Below are 10177 nucleotides of genomic sequence, written 5' to 3'. Positions count from 1 at the left end.
AGGAACTTTCTGGTCCGCACCAATGAGGTAATCTGTCGCAGGGGACCTCTCCGTCTCCCCTCTCCCCTCTCCCCCTGCACCCTACCAAAGGAAGATGAGATGACCTTCCAAATAAGACCCCTGCCCTCCCCGCTTAGGGATGGTGACCTGGCCTGAAATAATCCTGACTTTTCTTTTACCAGTAACTTCCTTACCCTACCCTCCTTCCTATGAAAGCCTTACATTTTGTATGGCTCCTGGGAGCATCTCTCTGCTTGCTAGATGGGATACTGCCCCATTCATGAATCGCTTAATAAAACCAACTTGATCTTTGAGATTCCTCGGGTGAATTTTTAACAGCCTATAGAGATGAATAAAGTTTGGTCTTCACTCTTGAGGAGCAATGTCCATCCACTCTTTTCTAAGATGAACTAATTCTATCCCATTTCGACATTTGTCGCTAACCTCATGACTGTCAAATCTGCATCTACATCTGTGCTCTCATGGGACTCTAGTCCCAGCTCCTCAACCAGACACCAGTTAAACGGACAAAATTTAACATCCTTGGCCCATATTATGTGACATAAAGATGGTTTTTCCTAATGCTTTTATTGCTTTGTTTGTTGTTAGAGGACAGGTTGGGACCTGTATTATTTAGGAATTAGGCGTGGCCATTTGACTACTTCTTAGTTACCCTGCAATCTGGCCTTGGCCTCAGTCTCTCCATTAGAACTCTTCTCACTGAGACCACCACCTCCTTGATGCTAAATCTAATTGACCCCTCCATGCCCTTCTCTTGGCCTCTCAACAGCACCGAAAATATTTCTCTTTCCTCTCGTACTATGCCTTCATTTTCCTCTCCGAGCTAAGTGCCCCTCTTTCCCGGAACTCATTTGTGAGTTCCTTTTTTGGGTGTGCTTAAATGTCGTAGCTTAGGGTTTTGACCTGGTCACCACTAGCTGAGGACTCTCCTCAGGCACTCCCAACCACTCCTGCGGCTTCACACACGTTTGTTCTTCTGAGCTCCAGACATTCTCCGCTTGGGTGTCCCACAGGCACCTCATACCTAAGACGCCCTAATCTCTTACCCCGAACCTGCTCCCCTTCAGTGGATGGGTGATACACCATCTACCCAGCCACCCAAGCCAGAGTCCCAGGTACCATCTTGGACTTTTGCCTCTCCTTCTGTTCCAACATCCACTCACCACATCTTGACAGTTCTACCTACCAAAGAGCCTTCACACCTCTCAAACGCTGCTCTCTATCCCCTTGGCTACTCCTATCATTTGTCTGGATGACTGCAACAGTACCCTAACAGGCTTTCCTGCTGCTGCCTTCCAAATCTGCAGCCCGTTCACCTCTAAACCACAGATCTAGTCATGTCACTCCCCTGTGTAATGCTTGTCACACTGCAGGAGCTTCCCAGCGCCGGACACCCTCACAGGGCCCTGAGGCTCTTCCTCTCCAAACCCATTCCTTATCATGACCCCCTGCACACACTCCCTCTGCTGACAAGCTCTCCTCCCCACCTTATTATGCCTCCTTATTCTCGGTTCTCAGCAGACCTTCTGCCAACGACTTGCCCCCGGATGCTAGATCCCTACTGTGTACCCCAGTCTCCTCCACCCTGCCAGCAAGCTGTTGGTTTGCTCCAGAGCGCCCAACCCGGTGTGCTCACTGTTCCTCTACTAGCTTATCCCCACAGGCTCACTAGGTGGCACTGTTGCACCCTTAGTGCGGCGCCATGGAGGCCCCCTTGCAACTGTCTGGGAGGAATGGATGAATCCATCCCAGGGGAGGACCCAGTTCCATCAAGCCCCACCCCAGCTTTTCTTCGGGCCACTTTCTTCTTTCTCCCTCGCCTCTATCCGTACTAAAGCTCTCTAGCTTGTTTGCTTTAAAATATAAAATAGAATAAAAACCGTCACCTCACACCTGACACGTTCTTCTCTCTCCCCTGCCTTCCTCTCCCCTCTCCCCCACTCCCCTCCAACGGGCTCCCCATAGGCAGTAAAAGATTTGCATTTTCCCCTAGAATTAGAGATCCAGACCAGGGGGAAGGGTAAGAGATGGGGAGGGAGTAGACCCCGGAGGCTTCTACCAAAGTCAGGGTTATGGAGGTACATTCTATATCCAGCAAAATCCACCCTTCTTGGTTGTACCGTGTGCATGGATTTAACAAACACACCATCCTGTAACCACCGCCACCATCACTGCAAAACTTTCTTTGTGCTGCATTTTGGTAGTCCATCACCTTCCTCTACCCCCAGCCCTCGCAAGCGCTTTTCTGACTTCCTCCCTTAGAGTCTTATCTGTTCCAGAATGTCTCTTCTTTAGCTGGGCAAAATGCTCTGGAGATTCAACACTTTTGAGTTGCACGTATCGATACCTGTTTCCTTTTTACTGCTAAGTAGTAATCCCCTGTAGGAATGCATGACAGCTCATCCATCCGCTAGCCCGTTGGACGTTCAGGTCGCTTTCACCTTTAGGCAATTATGAATGAAACTGGTATAATTATTTGCATAAAGGTCTTTATGCAGATAGGGAGCTTCATTTCTCTTGGGTGGGATTGCTGGTCTGACGGTAAGTATAACTTTATAAGACCCTGCCAAACTGGACTGGAGGGTCCTATGCAAATCACTGGAGAGAGGCTGACCCTACACGGATGGAAACCAATATAATTAACCCAAACACCCACACGAACAGCTGTGGGAACCTTGTAACAGCCAGTGACCGGAAAGGGCTGAGGTCTAGCGTGTTTGAGGGAAGGTGGTAAAAACGAGGACAGGATGACTGTGATATACCCAAACACTCAATGCGAGGAGCTGTCTCCCTGACCCTCCCTGCTGTTCACACTCAAGAGCTTAGGCTGCATCATCTCACATCCACAGGCCATGTGACTCTCCCCAGGCCATTTGAAAATGAATGGATGTTAATGTTTTACATACTCAAAAGACAATAAAATCAGCAAACTGGGGGGGGGGGGTGTTGTAGAATTGATACAAAAAGAAACAAATGATCTGAACCATATTTCAAATGAGTAACATACACATAACGGGGCCATAACTAAGCCAAGTAATTTAGACTATTGAGACTATATGCCCTCAGGCTCCAGACAAAAAGAACTTGAAACATATATTGGATTCTAATTAGCAAGCCTTTTTGCCGACGTGGGTTAGTAATTTTGAAATGACATTCTGTACGTTCTAAGATTGAGCAAATAATATATTGTGGATAATGGGAGCCAAGTTTCTCTCTGTTAGAGATGAGAGTCATATACATATCAAAAGGGGGAAGGATGAAAAGTACCTGGGAATTGTTTTTTAAGATTTTATTTTTAACTAATATCTACACCCAACATGGGGCTTGAAACTACCATCCCGAGATGGATAGTCACATGCTCTACCAACTAAGCCAGCCAGATACCCCAGTACCTGGGGATTCTTCATACTACTCAATGTTTTTCCAAATCTGAAAAAAAAAAAAAAAAAAAAAAAGAATGGTTGGACTAGTGTTTTCTTAAACTGCCTTATATTAAAAAGCACTTGGGGGGCACCTGGGTGGTTCAGTTGGTTAGCTTCCAACTTCAGCTCAGGTTATGATCTCACAGTTCATGAGTTCGAGCCCCGTGTCAGGCTCTGTGCTGACAGCTCAGAGCCTGGAACCTGCTTTGGAGTCTCTCTTTCTCTCTCTCTCTCTCTCTCTCTCTCTGCCCCTCCCCCACTCACACTGTCTCTTTCAATAAATAAACATTAAAACATTTTTTTTTAATTACTTGGGGCTTTTGATAAAAATGTAAAACTCTAAGACTACTTTTCCCTCCCAAGGTATGCCGCATCTGTCCATTTGGGCCTGACAATGTGCATTTTGCATCATCAAACACATTTAAAAATTTATTTATTTATTTATTTATTTTGAGAGAGTGAGCGAGCAAGTGCAAATGGGGAGGAGCAGAGAGAGAGAGAGAGAGAATCCCAAGCAAGCTCCACCCTGTCAGGGTAGAGCCCAACTCAGGGCTGAAACTCAAGAACCATGAGATCGTGACAGGCAAAATCAAGAGTCGGAGGCTTAGCCAACTGATCCACCCAGGTGTCCCCATCATCAAACACATTTTTGAAACGCTGGATTAAATTATCTTTGAGGTCCGTTGTTCCATGCTCTACGGGAGGCATGAATTAAGCCAATTTTAGAAATTTGTTGCCCAGAGTGAAGAGAATGGGGGTAATGACTCTCTGTTTGCCTGAAATATATTTATTACAGAGTTGAAGCATTCATACAAGTACCAAGAGCCCAGAGGAAAGCCCCTTGGACAATCTCCTGGGAAGAACATGCAGGAGAAATCCCAGAATTCTTTGAAAGCCAAGTGATCCACATACATTGTCTAGAGTTACACATTTCAGGAATAAGTGGCTTGATTTCCATCCTTCCGATAGGACCAAGTGCCTACTGGTCTGGGGGCCTTCGCCCATACACCATCTGACCTGAAACACCTACCCCACCACACACTGGCAGGGCTGGCCCCTTCCTGCCCACCAAGGCTCTCCTCAAACGTCAACTTCTCAGAATGGCCATCCAATCTCACCTGCCCTATCCCACCCATCTCTATATCTTCACCAGGCTTCTCTTCTGTATAGCACTTACCGTTACCTGAATTTATCTATCTTTCCCTACTGACAGTCACAAGATTCACTCCATGCAGGAGTGTTCATTCCATATACACCAGGCACAGAATAAACATTCATTGAATGATTTAGCAATGTACACATGTACAGGAATCGATTTCTTAAATTTTTTAAGTTTGTTAATTTACTTTGAGAGAGAGAGAGAGACAGCGAGTGCACAAGCAGGGGAGGGCAGAGAGACAGAAAGAGAGAGAGAGAGAGAGAGAGAGAGAGAGAATATCCCAAGCAGGCTCCACACCATCAGCGCAGAGCCCGATGCAGGGCTTGAACTCCCAAATCGTGAGATCATGACCTGAGCCGAGATCAAGAATCAGACGCTCAGCCGACTGCACTCCCCAGGCGCCCCAGGAATCAATTGCTTATGATGAGCAAACATGTTTACAGTGTGGTAGGTGAACCATAACCAAATCAAGTGGGAAACAGGCCTTTATTATAATAAAGTTTATTTTTTTCCTCCCATTCAGTTTAAGAAAACCAGACATCAGTGTAAGTTGGGGGAACAGCTGTGTTCAGAAATGGGTCTTTGCCTTTTCATCCACAATGGATTGTTGACCAGAACGTCAGAGGCCGGCGTTCAACTAATATGTTATCAAGAGTTGTTATACAGTGTGAATAGGTGTTTCATATAGCACCACGGCCAAACAAATTAGGGACACAGCAGAGCCAAATGAAGTCTCTCCAAACACATCTGATCACACTGATCCACTGCCCCTTGCCTTCCTTAGAACTTCTCACGTGAGCTGAGTTCCACAACAAACACTTTAAGACGGCAGCAGGTCAGACAGGTCACTTTGTACTCAAATGGTTTCCTAAAACCTCCCACTTCTCACTCCAATCGGTGACAGATTCGTTGCTCTCTAGAAACCGAGCAATGGAAAGCAAAGCTATGATGAGCGAAGGACAACGCGGTTAGCTAAACGGCCTCATTCGAATACATTCAAGTTTCATCACCACCGTGGCATCTGGGAAATGTGGGGGGCAGTGTTTCTCATGCAGGGGGAGGAAGAAGAGGGTCATCCCATTAGGAGTCTGTCACCCCCCCACAAAATCCTCTTTGAGATCGTGCGGTGGCGAGCATTGCTCCCAAGGGGAGTATGGCACATTTCCAAGGTGTATGGAGACAATAAAAACCTGAGGGCCGCCACATGAAAAGACACCTTCCCAGTGAGCTCTCCAGCCCACCCGCTGCCAACCTTTTTGCCTTTCCTTTTTGACTTTGGCTTAAGCAAACCCACATTACACTTAATACCTAATGGTAATTAATATTTTTGAACCCATTGTCTGTATCTAGAAGCTTCCAAATCAGCACATTGCAAACTGTCATCCGATTTTAATTTGTAACACTGTCCAAAAGTATAGAGTGGGACTGAGTTTGCCAAACGTATAAAAACATTATGAAACACTGGTCTTCTTTTGTTGATGTAACATTTTCTTTCCCATCATTAAGGATGACGAAAAAGTCACATCACCCAAAATTAAATAATCTGAAGGTCCTTCAAATCAATCACCTATAACTTTCAACTATTTCTGAACTAAACAAACATTTTCCTCTCCTGAAACAAGAGATGTTAAAGAGCTTCATGTCTTTGGCACCTGCTACAATAGGGTATTTAAACTCTGTGCCTTTTTGCAGCATAAAATTGAAGTTACAGCAAGACGAAACGGGTGCCCACAGACCCTGCTAGAGTAAAATTCCACTAGGAGTGTCAGATTATCGCCCCAAACCAAATTTTGTCATGCAGCGGGCAATTAATGTACCAAAAATTTACCAGCCCATATAATTTTATCAGTCTACCTTTCCCCAGAGGAAGTAAATAAACAGTAAAACTAATGAAATCATATTTCTTGACCACTCTCAGCCAATATAAATTTGTACTTGTCCTCAGAGGGTTGGACGATGAGCTATTCGTGAGGCCATTCAAGTTTCTGGGCCAGTTACCACAGAGGCAGTATTCTAAGTTTTGAGGGTGTTCCTGAGTCAGCAAAGAGGATCCTGCTTTGTGATGGACAGCCCCTCAAGTCATTAGCAAGTACAGATCAGGGGTTGATGGGCGTCTGCTACAGTTTTGCATCAGCATTTCTGAACTCTCTGAAAACAGCACGAAATACTAAACTTTAACTCCTAAGGCAACAGATGAGAAAATGCTCAGTGTGCTACTCTTGTGCAGAGTAGACAGCCCGGGATACATCCTTAGGTGGTGAGTTGCTGAAAATTAGGTCAACTGCAACAAAGCTGAGAGGCCCAGTGCCTTCTGGAACTCATGACGCCAGCATTTTTCCCATTTGGCCTGTGGCCCTTCTGCATTAGGGTCACCTGGGGACTTCCTCAGATTCAGGGCAAATCTCCTCCAAAAGACCTACATCTTAAACTACTAACACAGAATCCCCTGACTTGGCCTGGGAATCCGCACTGGTCGCCAACTCACCAAATGTGTCTGATTCGCAGCAAAGCTTGAGGATCACTGTAGTTGACCAACCCTTTACAAGGTCTTTGACATCCTCTGCCCAGGAACACTAAATTTTGCAGCACCTTTGAAATGCTGAAGCAATATTAAATGGATAGCATCCCCAAATAGAGCCATGCCATTGGTTTACACAGTGACAGATGAGCACAGCCAACTGGAATTAACTCAGCCAGCTCCCATGCCTCACATATTTGACCTGCACTGCATAATGCTTTGCAGCATCAAATTGGCAACGAGAAAACAGAACAAAACAGAACACAGACACCCAGCCATGTGGCCTTTAGAGAAAATCCAAATCCACGTGACATGGGAATTGGCACTTTAAGGCACAACAGACTTGTGGGAAAGAGGACTCTTCATTCATTCCCTTCACTAGGTGAGGAAAGGAAGAAGCACCCTCCCCAAAACAGGTCTCTTCATCCTGAAGTGTCTCCCCAGTCCCCAGGGCTCCCACAGACCCAGCTTCCTCTTACTCCGCCCCCTCCACACCTCCTGCTGATCTTTCTGGCACATTCTCCTCCCACCGTGGAGGTCTTGGCAGGAGCTGTGCCATGTGGGACTCAACAAATGAAGCAGCGTCCGTTTTCAAAGGGTAACACTACAAGAGTAGTAAAGCTTCATCCGGCCATTTAATAGGAAGGCTTCAAACTGCCTTATTTTAAATAAATTTAAGACTTAATGAACTATTAAGGATTCGCCTGAACAAGGACTTACTTGAACCCATCTTCCCCTTTTAAAATCACAATTATAGAATAAGTGCACATTGAGAGACATTTCCCCAGTTAAACACCTTATTGACATGAACGCACTCAAAAATGCCAAGACATCAACCACCGTGAATATTTTAGACCTTGGTGAACAGGTACCACGAGGCACTTATGGTGCTTAGGAGGTTGTAGCTTAATGTTGACATCTGGCATGAAAAGCTTATGGTCTGAATCATGTTTCTTTTTTATGTAATTCTGGCTCAGGAATCCGATACAGAGCAGCTGAGAAATAAATAACGTTGCTGAGGCTGAAGATGAGGCACAGAAGTACAGCTCCAGCTATCTGAGGGAAAGACAGGGGCCTGGAGTTGGCCAGGAGCCATTCCCTCCTCAGAGTCTTGTCCAGAACAATGGCTTCCATCTGCAGGTGTGTGGCCAGGATCACACACACGTGGAATAGCTGGTGACTGTGACCTACGGCGAACACAGAAAAAGTTGCCAGGATCAGCAACAAAAAACGAACAGGGGCCCCTGGGTGGCGCAGTTGGTTAAGCTCCCAACTCTTGATTTCGGCTCAGGTCATGATCTCACAGTTTGTGAGTTCGAGCCCCGCACTGGGTTCTGCGCTGACAGGGCAGAGCTTGCTGGGGATTCTCTCTCTCTCCCTCTCTCTCTGCCCCTCCTGTATATCTCTCTCTCTCTCTCAAAATAAATAACTAAACTTTTTCCTTTTTTTAAAGGAATAGACTGCTGATACTGTTCCATGGTGTATAGGCTAAAAACATTATGCTGGGTAAAGAAGCTAGACACAAGGGACCACATATTGTCAGAATCCATTTATATCAAATGTCCAGGAAAGGCAAATCCACAGACCCAAAGGTTAGTGGTTTCTTCAGGCAGGGGGTAGGAATCAGGATTAATAAGACATGGGCAGGAGGGATCTTACCAGGGTGATGATCATGTTCTAAAACTCATTTGCGATGATGGGGATTCAACTTGGGGGGTTAACTAAAAATATCACTGAATTGTATCCTTGAAATCAGGGAACCATGTGATACGTAAAATATGCCTCAATACATTTATTTGTTTGTTTTTTAAATGTTTGTTCCTTTATTTTTTGAGACAGCATAAGCAGGGGAAGGGCAGAGAGAGAGGAAGACAGAGAATCCCAAGCAGGTTCTGCACTGACAGCACAGAGCCCCACAAGGGGACTGAAATCGTGAACCATGAAATCGTGACCTGAGCCGAAACCAGGATTCTGATGCTCAACCAACTGAGCCAGCCAGGCGCCCCAACATTTTTTTTAATGCAGTGTGAGAAAAATTAAAAGGCCCGAGTACATTTTTTCAACTTGTCCACCAGTCCTGTTTTTCACATAAAGTCTGGCATCGTGTTCTCCCAAAGTTCACCTCCTCAGAACCAGCACTCATCAGCTCCAATTCTGAGGCCAACGGAGAAGCCAACCAGACTTTCTATTGGCCAGTTACAAGGTAGCCCTCTCCTTACTGCTGGTTAATCCCAGATATGAGCAGGGGCTCTTCCTCCCTGATGACCTTCAGGACCTTGGCTCACCAGCTATGTGTCCACAGAGGGGAGGACCCAGCAGAGGGGGGTGGTAGTGGGTGGGAACATGCTGAGTTGGTAGTGATGAGAAAAAGAGTCCATTGCCCAGGGCCGAGGACTGTTTGCAGGACAACCCTCAGAAATCAGAAGATGAGAAGAGAACAAAGACAGCATGTGTCATGGGCTAAGTTGTGTCTCCCTTCCCCCAGTTCCAAATGTTGAAGTCCCAATGCCCAATACCTCAGAATGTGACCATATCTGGAGACAGGATCTTTTATTAAGTTTCTATATTTATTTTGAGAGAGAGAGGGAGAGAGGTAGAGGGAGGGGCAGAGAGAGGGAGAGAGAGAAAATCCCAAGCAGGCTCCGTGCCGTTGACAGCAGTGAGCCTGATGTGGGGCTTGAACTCACAAACCACAAGATCATGACCTGACACTCAACCGACCGAGCCACCCAGGTGCCCTGTGACTGGTACGCTTCTAAGAGGAGGAAGTTAGGACCTGGGCATGAATGTACACAGAGGAAAGACCACGTGAGGAGAGACAGAGAAGACGGCCGTCTGCAAGCCAGGGAGAGAGCCAGGAGAGAGACAGACCCAGCCCCCACCTTGGTCTCAGCCTCCAAAATTATGAGAAAATGCATTTCTGTTGTTTAAGCCACTCAGTCTGTGATTCTTTGTTATGGCAGTCCTAGCAAACAGATACAACACAAGAGATAAGGATTCTCTTTCATTAAGAGAGAGAGAGAGAGGGGCGCCTGGGTGGCGCAGTCGGTTAAGCGT

At 46.1% G+C, this 10177-nt stretch overlaps 1 protein-coding gene across 12 annotated transcripts in view; it reads right to left on the bottom strand.

The window, feature by feature from the left end:
* Nucleotides 1–5087: 5087 nt before the first annotated feature.
* PAQR5 (progestin and adipoQ receptor family member 5) overlaps nucleotides 5088–10177 on the bottom strand; it is a 75229-nt gene continuing 70139 nt past the window's right edge. For 8 of the 12 annotated variants that reach the window (XM_049611853.1, XM_049611849.1, XM_049611850.1 and 5 more), the window contains one exon: nucleotides 7943–8307. In XM_049611853.1, coding sequence (XP_049467810.1) covers nucleotides 8066–8307 — 242 coding nt within the window. In that variant the 3' untranslated portion in view covers nucleotides 7943–8065. Of the gene's footprint in view, nucleotides 8308–10177 lie in introns of all 12 variants that reach the window. The other 4 variants (XM_049611846.1, XM_049611844.1, XM_049611845.1 and 1 more) reach the window with 1 other exon arrangement.

The sequence above is a fragment of the Panthera uncia genome, assembly GCF_023721935.1.
Source record: "Panthera uncia isolate 11264 chromosome B3 unlocalized genomic scaffold, Puncia_PCG_1.0 HiC_scaffold_1, whole genome shotgun sequence".
Classification (NCBI taxonomy): Eukaryota; Metazoa; Chordata; class Mammalia; order Carnivora; family Felidae; genus Panthera; species Panthera uncia.
The sequence above is the reverse complement of the archived record's forward strand: the minus strand, read 5'-3'. Positions and strand labels throughout refer to the sequence as shown.